General features: G+C 43.2%; 1 protein-coding gene across 3 annotated transcripts in view; it reads left to right on the top strand.

Moving 5' to 3' along the window:
- LOC102976012 (HLA class II histocompatibility antigen, DQ beta 1 chain) overlaps positions 1–13,378 on the top strand; it is an 87,536-nt gene extending 74,158 nt beyond the window's left edge. For 2 of the 3 annotated variants that reach the window (XM_055080017.1, XM_028478536.2), the window contains exons 3-5: positions 5,929–6,013; positions 7,443–7,712; positions 11,087–11,860. In XM_055080017.1, coding sequence (XP_054935992.1) covers positions 5,959–6,013; positions 7,443–7,712; positions 11,087–11,538 — 777 coding nt within the window. In that variant the 5' untranslated portion in view covers positions 5,929–5,958 and the 3' untranslated portion in view covers positions 11,539–11,860. The other variant, XM_024121956.3, reaches the window with a different exon arrangement.
- The last annotated feature ends 6,658 nt before the right edge of the window (positions 13,379–20,036 follow it).

Genomic DNA, 20,036 nt, shown 5'->3' with positions numbered 1-20,036 from the left:
AGCTTTTTTTTTTTTTTTTTTTTTTTTTTTTGCGGTACGCAGGCCTTTCACTGTTGTGGCCTCTCCCGTTGCGGAGCACAGGCCTCCGGACATGCAGGCTCAGCGGCCACGGCTCACAGGCCTAGCTGCTCTGCAGCATGTGGGATCTTCCCAGACCGGGGCACAAACCCGTGTCCCCTGCATCGGCAGGAGAACTCTCAACCACTGCGCCACCAGGGAAGCCCAAGATTTTAGCATTTTAAGGGCTATTTTGCTAATACCTCTGAAGGATTAATTTATCATTAATCCTTATTAATTATACCAAATTATTAATTTACCAAATTAAATCAAAACATTTTAAACTATTTAAAATGTTTATTCCAACTTATATTAAAAACATTTAAAACAACCTATGAAATTGCCTGTGAAGCGTAGTTGACCTGCTTTAATTTTGTCTTTACAAATGCATTTGTTATAAAGCTTCCTGGAAACAGGAGCTGTTTGTTGGCAGAAATACAGAGTAGAGTCCCAGGAAGCAGGTGAACAGGGCCCACGGGAGAGCAGGAGGGCCCCAGACACTTGGAAGTCTGTGATTCTCAGACCTCTAATACACTTCCAAACCATCAAATATGAATTTACACAAACCTTAGGAATAGAAAAAAAAAAGAAATGAGTTTAGGGTACATTAATGTTGGTAAATTGAGCAAACTGGTCATTGGTACATTGGTTCCTCTCTAAACTGGCTTTTGTTGGGTTGGGTTCATCAAATTAACCTTGATCCTTTTTGGATCACAGAAAGTAATCTACAGTCCCTTTGAAAAGTCTCCCTGGGCCTTCCCTGGTGGCGCAGTGGTTACGAGTCCGCCTGCCAATGCAGGGGACGCGGGTTCGGGCCCTGGTCCGGGAGGATCCCACATGCCGCGGAGCAACTAAGCCCATGTGCCACAACTGCTGAGCCTGCGCTCTAGAGCCCACGAGCCACAACTACTGAGCCCACGTGCCACAACTACTGAAGCCTGTGCGCCTAGAACCTGTGCTCCACAATAAGAGAAGCCACTGCAATGAGAAGCCTGCGCACCACAACGAAGAGTAGCCCCCGCTCACCACAACTAGAGAAAGCCCGCGCGCAGCAACAAAGACCCAAGACAGCCAAAAATAAAAAAAATAAATAAAATAAATAAATTAAATTAAATTTATTAAAAAAAAAAAAAGAAAAAAAAAAAGTCTCCTTCACACTGCTTCCAAGGTGGTTTTATGAACGGAAAAGCATGTCATGGCACTCTACTGCTTAAATTCCCTCTATTCTTTCTCATTAAGCTGAAGAAAATGCAGGTGGCTTCCAACGGTACTATCATCAAATCTCACAAAGACTAGGATACTTGAATCCCACCCTCTAATCATACCAAACCACAAGCTGTGAATGATCCCTGTCTCCCCACACCCCGTCTTGCCAAACCTCTGGGTCTGCACTCAGGTATGTCTCTTTGCCTGGAATCATCATAGCCCTTTATCTGTTGAGCCATCCCTTCGTCTGAGAAGTGCACCTGAAAAACCTTTCTTTCAATCCTGTCATGACTTCTACGCCATTAACTCCCCACCCTCACCATCTTGAAAAATTATTATTTATGAATTAATCCACAAATAATCATCGTCTCCTAGTCCTGTGTTGCCAACCCTTTTCCAAGAGAAAAGAAAATAACTGAACAAATGGGCGTCATTATCAATTTAGAGTTTTAAATGTACCCTGAACCTTGAACACTGCCCTGTCTTGTCTTTAGTCAATAGTAGTTGACATTCCCCTTAGTAGCTGTTGCAAACTTTTGTCTCTTTTATTTTCCCCCATATATGTCTCTCCTCCAATGTGTGGACTCCTAGAAGGCAGGATCCATGTATTTTCATCTTTGGAACCCAGGACCTTAACTCTGGAGCTGTATAAAAATATTGGTAACTTGACAGTAACCACCATCTAGGGTGTGCTGGGTTTTGGGGAAGGGGGACAAAACTCCTGGAAACCAAATCATATAGATGTGTCAGAGCGCAGACACAGGGGGACCCCTGATAATGAGGGTGAGGAAAGCAGGGCACTCGGGCATGTGGCATAGGACGGGTCTTTTAGATATTTGGCAGAAGCTAAAACGAGGAGTGGCCAGTCCCTCTTCCTCTAAATCAAATCAAGATGTGTGAAATATGACCCTGGACTCTCTGCCATAGCAGTCTATGAAGCTCACAAAGCTGCATTCACGGTCTTCTTCTTTCATCAATTTGTATTAAACTCTGTTTTGCACTCAAGCTTCCACATTTGTGAGCCCACTGCGAAGAGGACCAGTTTCTGAGATCTGAAATTATAGTTAAAATGGCAGTTCTGTGCAAGGGTAGTCATGAGCTTTGGAGAGGGAAAATGCAGTGGATTCATGATCAATTATACCTAACGTGCTTTCCCCTCTCTTTTTCTCCATAATGAGGATTTGAAACCATGATGATTCTATCATCTGAGTAGAAATGGCAAATAACAATAAGACTTTTCTTTAATGACATCAAGAAAGATGAACTCACTACTATTATATTAAAAACTTTTCTTTGTTAATGACGTCAAGAAAGGTGAACTCACTACTATTATATTAAAAACTAGTGTGTATGTAACTCACCATAGATTGCAGTGGACTTTTGCAAATTATATCTGTGTTCATGAAGTGGTCCTGTGATATGTGTATTCTTTCTGCAGATGAGGCAGAACTAAGGCTTTCAGAACTGAAATGGCTTATACATGGTCACTCTGTTACTAATCTGACTCTTTCTTCAGATTCTGTAAAATGTGATTTTAAAGAGATAACTGCAAAGAGAAAGGACCTACTTTATGTATGTCATGGAAAATTCATATAACTGGTTACTTAAGTGTTCATATAGGGGACGTGTGTGAGTAGCTTCACAAAGATTTGGAAAAACTTAGGGATAGTGGTGTGACAGATTTTTATTGAAGGGAATAATATTCTGGGGGAAGTATTACTAATTATATTACTACTGGCATTAAGAAGGTGATGGAACTTTTCAGAATGTACAATGTATTTTGTTTCCTGAACTGAATGTAGAATAGGGTCCTGGATGGCCCTTCTGGTGACAAGATGATCAGTACCTTCACAGTTAACTGACCAAGTACAGATCCCGAGGGATGTTGACCAGGGAAGATGATTTCTCCCTGAATTTCCACAAGGAAACAGTCCACAGCTTTTATCTCTCATCCTGAGGGAACAGAGGACGAACCACGAGAGTCTTCCTACAGGAACCCTGACCCATATCAACGACTGTTTCTTGATGCCACTGTCTCCCCTCATGGGGTACACAATGGCCTCATCCTAGGTGCTCTGCCTCCACAGGGTGGTTCAGGTAGACACCTGGAATCAGAAGGTCTGTGCGTGTCGCCTTCTCTCAGGACAGACCAGCAGTGACTGCCCTGAGTAGCACAGCAGGGATAGGGACAGTACAGGGAACTCTAGAAAATGTGGAGAATGCTGCCTGGCTTGGGAGAAACAGCAGGCAGAAGCTCAAACCAGAGCCTTGCAGATGAGGTTTTAGCCAATCAGAAAAAGGATTTTAAGCTGACACTCTTGCTGCTGCTAGTTGAAAAGTCTGTGTGAAGAGGCCTGTAAGACCAGGCAATCCCCAGGTCTGAGGCAGCATCCACTGCACAGCCCCAGAGCAGAACGGAGGGAATTTCTCCCTTAGGACGGGAGGGAGGACATGGGCCAGAAGCCTCTGTTTATTCCAAGGGACCCTGCGGTAAGGTCTGAGGGACCTGAGGCACCTTCAAAATTCCTCTCTGACTGTTCTTTGTTGCCTCCCAACCCTATTATCGGTCTGAGTTTGATGTTCCTCCTTTATGTTTTCATTCCACCATGGAAGCTCTCCTTGCTCTGAAATTACCCTGATCCTGAGTGCACCACTGCTGCTGGAAGCCCAGTGACAGATTTCCCAGTCTCAGGTGCTCTGGGACTGTGCACATAGTTCAGAATATTGAACTAACTCATGTCTTCATGTGCCACTAATGGAAACTTCTTGTCGTTGCCTCTTCCCTATTTCTTTTTACCTGGTAAACTCTTTATGTCCTGCTTGTAGATCCTTTCCTCTATTTTGAAAGAAGAACCTAAAATTAAGGAAGAGAGAGAGTAGAGAGAGAAACACTTATTGTCTTGTTTATTAATGTTTTCCAGGCACTGTTCTAATTGCTCTATAACCATTTAATACTGCTCCTAGTCATGGGCAAGAGGAGCCTGATAAATAATACATTTATTTTTAAAAAAACACATTGATACTTCTGCCATTGGGGATTTGATGCTTGGGGCTGGCACAATCTGTACAATACAATAGTATTGTACTGTAGTACAATCTGTAACTATAAGTATCTGCTCCCTCATTAACACTATTCAAGCTGCAGGAAATGCTTCTCCACATCTTTTGCTCTCTGTCCTCAGAAATAAAGGTAACTGTGTCTGAATGCTGTTAATGTTTGTGGATTGTGTTTTTGCTGACATCAGATGGTTCAGGGAGCATTTGAGCAGCTGAAGAGGTTTTAAGAGAAAAGCCAACTTAATTTTTCAAATACTTTCATTCAAAGAGCATAAATGCAATAGATTCTTGTGTAATGAAAAAATCACTTGCCAGCAGGACTGGTTGTCAAATTTGGTTTGTTTTCTTGCTCCACGTATAAAGCTGATACTGCCAACAGTTACACCTGGCAGCTGAGGAACATTTTGCGATATTAAGCAAGTCATATTACTCTTAACTTTGTATATATGAAGGCCTAGATATAAAATGCACGAAGCATGACTCACATTTTACAAAGAGAAGTCTGAGGCAAAAAGGTTCAGTACTTTGGTGACTCTCATAAAGCACATCAGTGGTAGACAACGTCCCTGGTAGTGCAGTGGTTAAGAATCCACCTGCCAATACAGAGGACACGGGTTCGAGCCCTGGTCCGGGAAGATCCCACATGCTGCAGAACAACTAAGCTCGTGCACCACAACTGCTGAGCCTGCACTCTAGAGCCCGTGAGCCACAACTACTGAGCCTGCGCTCTAGAGGCTGCGAGCCACAACTACTGAAGCCCGCGTGCCTAGAGCCCGTGCTCCGCAACAAGAGAAGCCACCGCAACGAGAAGCCTGCGCACTGCAACAAAGAGAAGTCCCCACTCGCAGCAACTAGAGAAAGCCTGTGTGCAGCAACGAAGACCCAACCCGGCCAAAACATAAATAAATAAATTTAAAACAACCACAAAAAAACTTTTTTTTTTTTTTTTTTTTGTTCTTCCATGCCCTTATTGGTGACAGCAACGGACAACAACAATGCCAGGCATAGCAAGATACCTGGGGTGGCAAGCAGGCACTTGCTGCATCAGTGCAGCTCAAAACCATTTCCTTCAAGAACTCTGCTCTTCTCACCACAACTTAAGGCTCCTCAGAGTGTCTAAGATAATAAAAGTGAACTTGTTTGCGACAATGATTTTCTCTCCCTGAAATATGATCCCCACTTATTTTCCCTTACCCAAAATCCCAAGAACAATAGGTTTTAAATAAATATCACAGAGATGTCTACTCTTGAATCATTTTTTTTCTTTTCGTTCTTTAAACTCCGAAGGCATTTAATCTTCAGATCATTCAAAACTGAAAGAACTCTTCACCCGAAATGTTCATCCAGTGTAATTTGATGAAGACAGAGTGCCAGGCATTAGATTAAGAGCCTTCAAAAAAAAATGTCTGCCCAGAGATACATGAGGTACTTCAGCTCCAGTGCTGATTGGTTCCTTTCCTTGGGACTTTCCAATCCTGCCATACATGGAAGCTTTCATAGGCTTTTATTCTCTAAAGTAGGCACACCAGATCCACCGGGTGTGAGCTGTGTTCACTACCATTACTTCTTCCTTTGTCCTCAATTATGTCTGGGACGGTGGCTCTGCAGATCCCCAGCGGCCTTTGGACAACAGCTGTGATGGTGATGCTGACGGTGCTGAGCACGCCAGGGGCTAAGGGCAGAGACTCTCCACGTAAGTGCAGGGCAGCTGCTCCCCAGAGCCGCCACTCTGGGGACCAGGCTCTGAGGGACACTTGGCCTGGGGTGTGATCTCAGAATATTTCCTCTCTTCGGGGATGAGAGCTATGTTACATTCTCATTTCCACCTTCTAATGACAAGGGGAGTACAGTCCCCCTCCCACAGGCTTAAGCCTGGGGATATTATAACAGGGAGGAGGAGACAAAGTGTGTATCCACTACAAGTGCTGGGACAAAGTGAGCATGGGTATTTTGTTCTAAAGAATCTCTCCAAAGAAGACACAGCAGGACTTGTCATTTCACGGTCCCCCAAGACCTTGTCTGGACTTAATACTATGGGATCCTGGGTTGGGGACATGTAGGGCAGCAGTGGTCTCTGTAGTCTCAGAATTTGAGGAAAAGGACTCTACATTCCTGACTGAGTGGAGGGTTCCTGGAAGCAAACTCCTGGTATTTGAGTGGAGCTGACTGGGTGGCCGACAGAATCTTAACCTCAAGTTTCACTGATTTACGGTCAGATAGTGACTTGAGTGGTATTCAGAGACTTGAGTTGAGGATGGACGGGATTTAGGAGAAAGGAGAACGTAAGGAGAGAAATATGTATATTGAGAAAGCATTCATTTCAGACACAGGATTAGTATCTTCATATAAATTCTCTCTCAATCTTCCTAACACCCCTATGTGTAGATATAAGGACTTTTTACGCAATTATACTTAAGATACAGATACTCTGTTAAGTAACCCAGCCAAGCTGGTAACTGTCTCAGTTTAATTGGAATCCAGTTTATCTAGTTTGAAAGTCTGTGCTCTTTCCGTGAATAAACCATTCTTTTTAGGATCGGGGCGGTGTCAGTCCCTTCTAACCACACAGGAGTCGGGTCGGGGTGGCAGAAACGCAGAGGAAACCCGCACATGGGAAGGAAGGCACTTTGCCAGGGACCAAGAGAATGTGCCTGTCAGGACGAGGACAAGCTCCATTCTACACCTCCTTTGTTATCCCCTTGAAGTCTTGTGCTTATGTAGACACTTGCTTGCCTCTGAGGTTCCCAGGATTTCGAGGGAAAATGACATTTCATGTGAGAACGTCCTGATCCCTCTAAGTACAGAGATGGATGTAAAACCAAGACGGCAGCCCTGTTTACTCGGTTCTCAGGCTCAGGCAGGGATCACAGGTCCCAGGGCTCCGCTCAGAGACAGGCCTCCTGGCACGAAGGTCATTCTGGAAGCCCTCAGACGGGGCGGGAGGCCTTGGAAGAGCCGCCTGGAGGATCCGGGTTCGCAGCAGGAGGCGCGGGGCTGGGCTGGGCCGGGAACCCGGGGTTGAGCGGCGGGTTTCAGGTTTTGCCGACCCAGCTGGCCACGGGCCGACATCGCCCCGCCTGCCGAGCGGCTGCCGCCTGGCTGAGCGGCGGTGTCTCCCGCAGAGGATTTCGTGGTCCAGCATATGGGCGTGTGTTACTTCACCAACGGCACGGAGCGGGTGCGGTACGTGACCAGATACATCTATAACCGGGAGGAGCACGTGCGCTTCGACAGCGACGTGGGCGAGTACCGGGCGGTGACCGAGCTGGGCCGGCCGGACGCCGAGTACTGGAACAGCCAGAAGGACATCCTGGAGCGGACACGGGCCGAGCTGGACACGGTGTGCATACACAACTACGGGGTTGTGGAGAGCTTCACGGTGCAGCGGCGAGGTGAGCGCACGCCGCCCTCCGCGGGGCCCACCCCCACCTGCCGAGACTCCGCGCGGGGGTGAGGGGGCGGGACCCCGGGGGTGGGATCCCCAGGCCCGCGGAGGGGACAGCGAGGCCCGGCGTCCCGCGCGGAGGGCCGGGGACCGAGGGCACAGCAGGGAGACGGAGGTTGGTAGCCCTGGAACATTCCCCGCAGAGGCGGGTCCGGACTGCTCAGTATGGCCCCAGCTCTCGAGAGCCCCGTCTTGTGCAGTTCTTTCCACTAATTCTGCACGTTCCCGCCTCGTGCCTTTGGCTTGTTTGCTTCCCGAAGCTCAAGAGCTCAGCCTGGTGGAGTTAGGGCTGCTCCACGGCTGCTCTCAGGGCACCTTACACACGTGGTGATGTATTACAGCCATGAAAGAATACATTTTCACTTTTTGGTTTCAAATCATTATTCATCTTAATCCTGGTTTCTTAAATGGATGTCACTGTATCACTTGTCCCGGCCCTCTTTCTGGCAAGGGACTATCTTAATTATACCTGTGTGCCTAGTACCTGACACATTGGCAGGTAGTATGAGCTCCATAAACCTTGCTTAAGTTAATGAATAAATGTTCTCCGTTGCCCAGCCACTTAGGCTCAAGAGAAAGCATAAAGGTAAATAGGGTCTTAAAAACTGACCGTATTAATTATTCTTTACGATTTTGCTTAATGCTTTAAAGTAAACTCTTATTGACTTGGATCTTAACAATTTAGAATTCGTGAATGCAAAGCCTGAGGGAAAAAAGTGTTTAGTAAAAATAGAAACAGTACTTGAGTGGTGTTATAAGGCAAAGTTTTAATTTGTTAGAAAAGCTCAACAAATGGCTGATAACAGAGCTGAAATTTTGGCGTAAATAAGTTGATGCCATTTAATTCCTGAATAAACATTGTTTCAGGTTCCGTTGGCCTACCTATCTTCTCTCTCCCTGCCAGCTCCCCCAACATCCACTGCAGGGGTAGACATTCTGAAAGTTAATTATACCAGTTTCATGAGCACCTATTGCTAGACAATTGTCTTACCAAACACTACCTATATTATGCCACTTAATTTCCTTGGTGTTTACAATCAGCATCACCACTTTATATATGCTAATATTGGTACATAATAAACAGTTTAAGTAATTACACACAGTTATTCACTGTCTTGAAGCCTCCCCCAAATACACAATAGTCATCATGTTCTTTACTACATGTATATAGAGTCTAATGGAAGCAAAGCCTCGTTTAAGCCAGTTATGACCAGAAGCAGCAATGAGTCTGTTCCTGCCTATTTTCAATGTTAGTGGGACAAAATGATACATTCAAGGGATTGAAAACTCACTGATTAATCCCTAGTCTGACCCTGGTGTTACCTGTGTATGTTCACATAACTTTTAGCTTACTTCACCCTATCTTGCCTTCTCCTTCATCCTGATGCCACCAAGTACATACTTATATTTTTGCTATTTCAGTTCTTTTTCATAAAAATTATTCTAACATTTCTCTCTTGAACTTGTGACCTCCATTTTTTACTCCCAATCTGCTTAAGACGAACAGATTTTATAAGTCCACCTATCTGACCATGACTTTAGTCAGAGCCCAGGAAGAAGAACCTGATCAAGAGTTAAAGTCCAAACTGAAAACATGATTCTTTCCAGATGATGGCTCACGAGTACCATGTTACTGGGGTGACAAGACTGCCTGCCGACCTCAGCAAGTCTCAGTTATATTGTATGTTCATGTGACATGCTCACTAACCCGGGCCAACTTCTGCAAGACTCTCAGAATATTTTCTATAGAGAACATACATGATAATTATGTCTGATTTCAGAACAAGGCAGTTATTCTTAATAGCAAAGGGATGGAGTAGGGTTGGCAGCTCACTTGAATGTTAAAAGAAAATTAGGGGAAAAAAGTAAATGAGAGTACATAATGTATTATCAAATAGATAAAACACTACATGAAATATTTACTATAGTTTTGCGCTAAAGGAATGAGGGAGATGCAATAAAATGGCTGCAGAGATAAAGGATAATATGTGTAAAACAGGTTGGGAGGTGTGTCATATTTGACCATGAGTAGCAATCTGAGAAGATAAAGGAATCAAGGCATGGGCAAACATGATGTTTTATCAGTGTTACTTGTTTTCAAGGTTTCCTTTCTTTTCCTTCAAAAATTACAAACTTTTGACATAACACTTGTGGTTCTTTTTTGTTTTTTTTTTTTGTGTGTGGTATGCGGGCCTCCCTCTGCTGTGGCCTCTCCCGTTGCGGAGCACAGGCTCCGGACGCGCAGGCTCAGCGGCCATGGCTCACGGGCCCAGCCGCTCCGCGGCATGTGGGACCCTCCCGGACCGGGGCGCGAACCCGGTTCCCCTGCATCGGCAGGCGGACGCGCAACCTCTGCGCCACCAGGGAAGCCCTCTTTTTTTGTTTTTATGTTTTGTTTTGTCTTTGTAACTACATTGCAAGTTCTGTAAAGGCAGGGGCCACAGGTTGTTGTTTATCTTTGGGTCCCCAGTGCTTGTCAAATTTTTATTTGTTGAATGAATGAATGAATGAATGAATCAAATAAAGTATATGTGGCATAAATGAACTAGAGATGGAAGTGTAGGTATTTAATTATATAAATTTTTGTGGGGAGTTCACCACAGAATGGCATTTGAGCTAAGATGAGGCTAAAAACTGAGAGAGATGCTTTGTTGACCGGTAAGAAGTGCTCTCGCTCTCGAATTCTGTATTACAGGGCTGAGGATTATAGATGTAGCCTGTTTGAGAAGCACTGCTTTGTAGGAAGGATGTGATGGTCACTGTTGTCCCATTTTACTGGACACAGAAATGTCTGTACTTTCTTAATTCTCAGTCCATGGGGCCATGACTACTGTTGATCATCTCATGGCCAGCAGGTGGGAGTCAAAGTTGCTGGATTTTCTCTACTGTGGGGAGCACGGAGACTAACAGAAAACAGTGTCACTGACCTAGCACAAGTCACTAGAGCTGATCCTGATGGTCACTTCTAGGTGGGAGAGCAAGGGGGAACAAGTCCAGGTTTATTATTTTATTTAAAAAATGTTAGAAATAGTGGCCAGTATAATATAGCAATTTATAATTTTAAAGTGCTTCATTTTTATCAATTAGTGTCAACAGAGTAACTCCCATAGAATGATTAAAACTGTCTCTTGAGGCTCTGAAAAGTCAACTGACTAATGTTTTTATTCAAGCTAATAAAGTGGTCCAGGTTAGATCCAAATCCAAGATTTGGAATCCAAGGATCTTTCCACCCTGGTACCAGGGAAGGACTCTTCCCAGTGGGGAGACTTGCTGTGTGGTCTCACATCTCACTGTGTCTTTTCCTGTCTGTTACTCCCTCAGTGGAACCTACAGTGACCATCTCCCCATCTAAGACAGAGGCTCTAAACCACCACAACCTGCTGGTCTGCTCGGTGGCAGATTTCTATCCAGGCCAGATCAAAGTTCGGTGGTTCCGGAATGACCAGGAGGAGACAGCTGGCATTGTGTCCACCCCTCTTATTAGAAATGGGGACTGGACCTTCCAGATGCTTGTGATGCTGGAAATGACTCCCCAGCAAGGAGATATCTACACCTGCCGTGTGGAGCACCCCAGCCTCCAGAGCCCCATCACGGTGGAGTGGCGTAAGGGGCACTTGGTTTCCTTTCACCGTGGGCCCCACAGGACAGGGGCAGATAGAGCTTCCCTGGTCCATCCCATCTCATCCCTTGTCCCCAGAATCCCTACTGAGCTGGAAATTACAGGACACAAGAGTGCCTCTTGCCTCATAGTAAGGGCATCAGAAGAATCCTGATCTCATTGTCTTTCCAGATACAGGGAACTCACTCTACACACCAGGGCCCCAGAGCCCAGCCCTGGTAGCTCTGAAGGACTGACTGGTGACCAGAGTCTTAGGGCATAAGGTTATGGATGTGTCCCTGAGGAGCAGGGATCCACTTTCCCCTTCTCCCACCCGTCCACTCTGTCCAAGGATCTGTTGGCGGGTCCCTCCCCTAGGGGTAGTCAGAATGGAGAACTAGGTTCCCCTGGCACCTCCACCTCCTGTATCTCAGACTAGACTTCAGGCTTCTCAAAGGGACACCCCCCTTTGGTGTGAGGACAAACCCTGACACTCAGGCTCTGATCCCTAGGGGCACAGTCTGGATCTGCCCAGAGCAAGATGCTGAGTGGTGTTGGGGGCTTTGTGCTGGGGCTGATCTTCCTCGGGCTGGGCCTCATCATCCGTCACAGGAGCCAGAAGGGTAAGGAACTCTGGGGAAAGGGGGAAGATGGGCTGTGACTGAGACCCTCTGTTCAGGGAGGCCTGTGCCTCTAGATGTAGCTCTTTCCTCCTGACCCTGAAAGGAAGGAGACTAGGCTGGTGGTGGGCGGAAATGGAATGACCTAGGGAGACATTGGAGTCTGATTTTACCGGTTGAAAAGTAGGCCTTTCGCAGAGGTGACAGGTAGGATTTATTCTAAGGCTTCCTTCTAGTGACAGTTCCATTCATTTGGGGAGATTTTATTTTAGGGCAGTTAAGGCCTTGTGGGTAGAGAGGATGGGTAGGGAAGAAATATATTTCAAATTAAGTTGCTTATCTCATTTCCCTTTGGGGTGGGTGAGACACTTGCTGTTTGTGTCACGAGACCTTTTGTGGGAACTCCTGGGCCTCCACTGTTTTTGCTGTGTTTCACTGGGGGTTGTGGGGACAGTTAAAAGAGGGAAGGGTGTGAGGTGAGTATACCTGGGCACAGTGGTCTTGTCCATGGCCTATTTTCTGCTATGGGATCAAGAGTTAGGGGAGAAGTTCACCCAGTTTCTGTAGGAAGCTCCTGAAGTTGTTCTCCAGAATCAGGCCATAACTTTGGTGGCATCTTTCTGTGAAACTTGGAGCCAGAACTGTGGTGTTAGTGCTAGACACCAGGATGATACCCACTTTGTGCCACATGTTGGTGGCTACTGCCTGTGGGCATTTATAGTGACTGAAAGAGGCTATGAGTGGTGGAAAGAAGGTGAGTTATTATCTAATTTATTAAAAGTTTGACGTCTTCGTGTCCCCCAGAAGGATAACAGCTGCTCCCCGGCCTTCTACACATTTGCGTCAGGCTGAAGCGTTGTGTCCTCTTTAGCTGATTCACCTCTACACAGATGTTAGGGGAGGTGATGGTGATATGCCCCGGACCTCAGCTTTCTCTGTCGGATGCTGCAGGCCGAGAAGAGGTGAGGGGGCACGTCCCTCAGGGTGCCATGTGCTGATCACTCTCTCTCTTCTCCAGGGCTCGTGCACTGACTCCTGAGGATGCTTTGACGGGGATTGGTTTTTGCTCGTCTGTAATAGCTGCCTGTTCTTGCCCAGAATTCCCAGTTGCCTGTCAGCCTGTTCCTCTGAGATCAGGTTCCTCCATTAACTCTGACACAGTCACCAGGTTACCCCTTGCCCTGCCCCAAGGATTTGACTGTGATGCTGCTTCCTGCAGTGACCCCGGAGCCTCTGCCCATGTACTGCCAACAGCGTCTACTGAGCGTCTACTCAGACCCCAAGGGATTTTTCTGTTTGCATTCTCCCTCTGCAGACTGCTCAAGAGAAGCACATTGAAACCATTACCTGGCTACAGGGTATATCATAATTAAACATGAATATGAGTTAACTATACCCTGAGCCTTCTTTTTTATTAAGTTTATGCTAATCGTATATTTTAAAAAATATTTATTAAGACTCACGCCGGGTCTTAGTTGTGGCACATGGGATCTTCATTGCTGCACGCGGGATCTTTAGTTGCGGCGTGCGGGATCTAGTTCCCTGACCAGGGATTGAACCCGAGCCCCCTGCATTGGGAGCACGGCGTCTTAACCACTGGACCACCAGGGAAGTCCCCATGCTAATCATATATTTTTTATTGAGGTATAATTGATATACAACATTATATCAGTTTTGGCTGTACAGCATGATGGTTCAGTGTTTGTATATATTGCAAAATGATCGCTACAGTAAGTCTCGTTAACATCATCACTATAGATTGTTACAATTTTTTTCTTGTGATGAGAACTTTTTAGATCTACTCTTTCAATGACCACCTGTCAGGGTTACGGGAAGGAAGCCTCCCTTGTGGGGAGGTTAGATAGTTATCTAGCTGTCAGACCAACACACAGGCTGGGAGCTGGTTGAGAAGCAGGCTGTACCCAGGAGTCTGATTCAGCAACTCTGGGTAGAATCCAGAGAATCTCTGCTGGGAAACCACTGGAGCAGATCAGTGGATTCCACAGTGGTGGGAAGAACGAAAAGGACATCTTCTTCATATTTACGTTTTATCTAAAAGTTAAAAAAAGGAAGTAAGCTTACTAATATTTGAGGTCTAGTGAACCAGACAGTCTCATGTCACAACTGAGAAGTCACATAGAATACTGTAGGTAGAGTAGGAGTACTCCATCACTGAAAGCTGCAGCTCTATCTTCATTTGTTCACTCACATTAGCATGTTTCCATGTATTGTAGTTTACTGTGCCCTCTTAAAGAAACTTGTGGACTATATTATTTTAATTATTTTAAATAACAGAATTACAAATGGTAGAATCTTTACAATATTTTGAATGAAATGGGGAATAACCATGATACTCTTTTGTGTCACAGAGAGGTTTGTGGGTTATCTTGGGTCTAAACAATTAAAGCATAGTCAAATTTTAAAAAAAAATCTACTCTTTTAGCAACTTGCAAATATACAACACAGTATTATTAACTAGATTCAGCACGCTGTACATCACATCCCCAGGACTTACGTATGTTATAACAGGAAGTTTGTGCCTTTTCACCACCTTCATGACTTTTGCCCACCTCTGGCAACCACCAATTCATTCTCTTTATCTATGAGTTCTTTTTTATTAAAGATTCCACATAAGTTAAGTGAGATTTTATGGTATGTGTCTTTCTCTGTCTGACTTATTTCACTTAGCATAATGCCCTCAAGGTCCATCCATGCTGTTGCAAATGGCAAGATTTCATTCTTTTTATGGCTGAATAATATTCCATTATGTATATATACACACCACAGTTTCTTTATCCATGCATTCACCAATGGCCACTTAGGCCCTTTCATATCATGGCTATTGTAATTAATGCTTCAATGAACATGGGGTGCATAGATCTTTTTCAAGTTAGTGTTTTTGTTTCCTTTGGATAAATACCCAGAAGAGAAATTTCGGGATCATATGGCAGTTTTATTTTTAATGTTTTGAGGAACCTCCATGCTGCTTTCAATAGTGCTAAACCAATTTACGTTACCACCAACAGTATACAAGGATTCATTTTTCTCTACATCCTTGCCAGCACTTGTTATTTCTTGTCTTTCTGATGATAGCCATTCTAACATGTGTGGGGTGATATCTTTTTTTTAAAAGATATTTATTTAATCTTAAAAATGTATTTATTTATTCATTTATTTATTTTTGTGGTGATACCTTATTGTGGCTTTGATTTGCATTTCCCTGTTGATTAGTGATGTTGAGCATCTTTTCATGTACCTGTTGGCCGTCTGTATGTCTTCTTTGGAAAAATGTCTATCAGATTCTCTGCCCATTATTTAATCAGACTTTTTTTTGCTTTTGAATTGTATGATATTTTTATATATTTTGGATTTTAACTCCTTAGCAGATATATAATTTGCAAATTTTTTTCCCATTCAGTAGATTTTCTTTTCGTTTGGTTGATAGTTTCCTTTGCTGTGCAGAAGCTTTTAAGTTTGATGTAGTCTGACTAGTTTATTTTTGCTTTTGTTGCCTTTACTTTTGGTGTCAAAAAGTCATCACAAAGGCCAATGTCAAGGAGCTTACCATAAAGGAGCTTTATTCACTCTTTTTCATTCTTTTTTCCTTGTTTTGTTCTGAGTGGATAATTTCAAAGTTTCTGTCTTCTAATTCACAGATTCTTTCCTCTACTTGTTGGAAAGAAGAGGAAAGAATCTTCCTCTTCTTTCCATCAAGCAGAAAGAGCATTTTTTGTTGTACTTTTCATAGCCAGAACTTCTATTTTTTTTAAATGATTTCTATTTCTCTATTAAACTTCTAATTTTGTTCATGTATTGTTTCCCTGATTTCATTGAGTTGTCTTTCTGTGTTTTCTTGTAGCTCACTGAGCTTCCTTAAAAGAGCTATTTTTGGGTAAATTATAGATCTCCACATCCTGGTGTCAGTTACTGGAAGATTATTTTGATTCTTTGGTGTGTCATGTTTCCTTGATTTTTCATGTTTCTTGAAGTCTTTCATTTCTGTCTTTGCATTTGAAGTAGCAATCACCTTCTCCAGTCTTTACTAACTGACTTCGGGAGAGAAACACTTTCTGTCAGTCTTGCTAGGGATTCTGAGACTCTCTCAGACCTTTTATGGATATGCCTGTACCACACTTCTTGCTCTCTCGTGGCAGAATGCTTAAACTTGTATGCCTTCTCTTGATTCTGCAATGTACCAGGTTGGCTGCTGACAGCTTCCCTTTTGTTTTCCCAAGAATGGAGCTGAAGCTCAGGTTCATGTTCTCTCCCTGGCCTACAGATTTGGGCTGGCTTTCTGTGCTACTCATTGTTTGTCTGCCAAAGCTCACGCTTGCTGCTGTCAGGAGTGCACACAGGGAGCTGGCCACAGTGTGGGGTGTGTGGGGGTGAGGTGCATGGAGTGTTGGGAGTGCCTGTGGGCAAGTTGATGGGATTCAATGGTGAGGCATCCCCAGTGGCTTGTTGGTGGACTTCTTGAGGGATCTGCGCCTCTTTCACATCTTCCAAGAGTTCTATCTGCCAGTTTGCTGGCCTCTACCCACCCCCAGTAATGTAAGTTATGACTCACTACTCTGGATGGGGTGAGAGAGAAATGGGCCTCTTTGGCAGTTTCCCGCACAGCTGAGGAAGACAGGTGCTCACTCACATGCTCTCACTTTCCCTTACAGGATAATTCGTGACTTGAGAAGGTCTCTCTTGGCACCAAGCTGTGCTGCCTTGGGGAGGAGTGATGCTGTTCCTCCTACCCTCTCCAGTGTGTCCAACTTGTATTTCTTTGCTCCAGTGGTGTGCTGGAAGTTCTCCACTGGAAACCTGGACTTCCACAAAGGCTCTCTCACCTATGAGTAATTGTCTAAGACTGTTCTCCAGGGGCTCCCAGATAAGAGGGGCTGAGCCGGTTCATGGGCCATTGCAGGGGCCCTAGCCATGACTGAGGTCTGTATGCTTGTTATCTGATGCATGGTGGGCAAGAGTCCTCCTGGATTCCTTAGCATATGGTGTTGGATCCCATAGCTCCCACAAAGGTATCTTTATCCAGGAATGGATACCAAATTGTTGCTAAAAGGGGGATGTGAACGAGAGACATCTTGTTCGACCATTTGCTGATGTCACTCCCCAAGTACGTTCCTATTTCCTGATTAACAACCTCACTTAACTAAGTCATATTCTTAATCAACTTCCAATAAAGCTATGTGTGCTAGGTACATTTTATATACTTTTATGTCTAACAGTATTTTATCCTTTCTTCATGCCTAATTGTGATTTTGAAAAGGTATACATTTATTAATAGAAAATAATTTTCCTTTAGAACTTCCAGGCCTTTCTCATTATCTTTATGATATAAGTATCTGACGGTTTAACAGTGTCTGTTGTAAGTTTGTTTTGTTTCCCTCATTGGGATATTTTATGATCTTCTTTTAACACTTGAGATCCTGAAATTTTAAAAATGATTTAAAAAATTTTTAATGTATCTAAGAATGAGTTTTTTTTTCATTAATTTTGCTAAATATCTGAAAGTCCCCATTCCATGTAAAGAATTAGGTCTTTTATATCTGGAAAATTTTCCTTTACTTGTTTTCATAAATTTCCCCCTTCATTTTTCTGTTTCCCTCTCTAGCTCTGTTACTTGATGTTGCCAGGTCTATTCTCTGTGTCTTATCTTTTCTACCATATATTACATTTCTTTGTCTTCTTTTTCAGGGAGAAATTTTCAAGGAGGTTTTCTTGATTTAATTTTCCTATTACATAATAATAATTCTATTATAATTTTTATATTCTATTATTTTTTAAATCTTTCTATTACATTTTCCAATTTTTTAGCCCCTCATTATTACTTTTATAGAGGCAGTATCTTTTCACTAAGGATTCTAATTAGAAAGAATTTAAATAGCTTGCTTGCTCTTACATAAATTTTCCCTACTAAACTGTAATAATTTTTGTTTTATTTTATTGTCATGCTCTCTTTTTTCTTCGTTTTTTTTTTTGTTTGTTTTTTTGTTTTTTTGTGTGGTACACGGGCCTCTCACTGTTGTGGCCTCTCCCGTTGCGGAGCACAGGCTCCGGACGCACAGGCTCAGTGGCCATGGCTCACGGGTCCAGCCGCTCCGCAGTATGTGGGATCTTCCCGGACCGGGGCACGAACCCGTGTTCCCTGCATCAGCAGGCGGATTCTCAACCACTGCGCCACCAGGGAAGCCCTGTCATGCTCTCTTTTTAAAAAGTAATTAATTAATTAATTTGGCTGCATCGGGTCTTAGTTGTGGCATGCGGAATCTTTCATTGTGGCGTGCGGGCTCTTCATTGCAGCGTGCAGATTTCTCTAGTTGTGGCACACGGGCTCAGTAGTTGTGGCGTGCCCTGCGGCATGTGGGATCTTAGTTCCCCGACCAGGGATCGAACCCACGTCCCCTGCATTAGAAAGCAGATTCTTAACCACTGGATCACCAGGGCAGTTCCTCATACTCTCTTTCATACTGTTAGATTTCTCAAACATTTGCTCTGCCCTCTTTAACCTTGTCCTTCACTTGCTGTAAACCATCTTGTTTCATCTCAGACATTTATACAAGCCTTCTCTAAACACCAAATTATACTTGGTTCCTGTGCAATACTCTCTCACATTACCTTGTTCTTTTCCTCTGTAAATTCTTTAGAATTTGTAATTGTTTGTTTGTGAAATTATTTCGTGTATGTGTGCTTCCTCCTATTGGAATGTAAATTCTTCAAAGACAATAAATGTATCTGTTTTCACATTACTTTAATACACTCAGAATGTAGTATGGTATGTGTCACAGCATCGCTTCTAAGTGACCGTTTTTACATTATAGATTGAACTAGTAATTATATTTAATAAAGTTTGTGGTTTAGCCCAACCAATAATAAAGTGAGCATTACTTTGCTTTCTTTTGCTATTAGTCTTTGTTGTATACACACTCTTTAGGGTTACATTTCTGAGAGGTTCTATGGTGTAGAACAGGATTTGGATACTCAGTGTTTCTTAACTGCAATAAAAATAAGGAAAACCTTAAAAACCAAAATAACTTCAAACAGAATGCTTCTCTGCTTATTTTTTCTTTTGGCTTTCCTGGAATATCTAAAAAAAACTTTGTGTTATGGAACATTTCAACTATATACAGTAGTAGGGAGAATAGTACCATGTATCAACAGTCCAGTTTTAAAAATGATCAGTTCATGGACAATTGTGTAAATCCACCCATTTAATATTATATGCATACTGGATTATTTTAAAGATAATCTTAGACAATATATAATTTCACTGATAAATATTTTACTATGAAAATCTAAGATATAACAACTTTTTAGAAATAAAACAGCAATGCCATTACCACACCTAAAATTATTTCTGATTGTCTCACAATAATTTTTTTTTTTCTTTTTTGGTGGTACGCGGGACTCTCACTGTTGTGGCCTCTCCCGTTGCGGAGCACAGGCTCCGGACGCGCAGGCTCAGCGGCCATGGCTCACGGGCCCAGCCGCTCCGCGGCATGTGGGATCTTCCCGGACTGGGGCACGAACCCGCGTCCCCTGCATCTGCAGGCGGACTCTCAACCACTGCGCAACCAGGGAAGCCCACAATAATTTTTTAACAATTGTTTTGTTTGAATATGAATCCAAATAAAGCCTAGCATTTGGTTGATATGTTTCTTCGGTTTTTTAAAATATATAGTTTCTCTATTCTCTATTTTTCCTTGCAAATTATTTGTTGAAGAAATGTGATTTTTCAGTTATGTAACTTTTAAATAGTATTATATTAGATATTAATAAAGTCTTACTTTATGCATACAATCTGAATTAATTCAAATAACTCAAATAATTTTTTAAAGAATCACGTAATTAAAAAATCATGTTGTCTGATAGCCAACTTTGTTTCCAGTAATGTCATGTGGTGATCCTACTTTTTACTTTTAGTTGATGAAATAATTGCTCTTATTTTTTAGTGTTAAATTTTTAAAGTTTATATTAATTAATTTTTTTCCTTATTTCTGATTTTTTAGTATAAGGAACATGTTTTTAAATAGTGTAAGCTTATTAGTTT

The sequence above is a fragment of the Physeter macrocephalus genome, chromosome 18 (assembly GCF_002837175.3).
Source record: "Physeter macrocephalus isolate SW-GA chromosome 18, ASM283717v5, whole genome shotgun sequence".
NCBI classification, from domain to species: domain Eukaryota; kingdom Metazoa; phylum Chordata; class Mammalia; order Artiodactyla; family Physeteridae; genus Physeter; species Physeter macrocephalus.
Note: the sequence above shows the minus strand (reverse complement) of the source record. Positions and strands in the feature narration are given on the sequence as shown.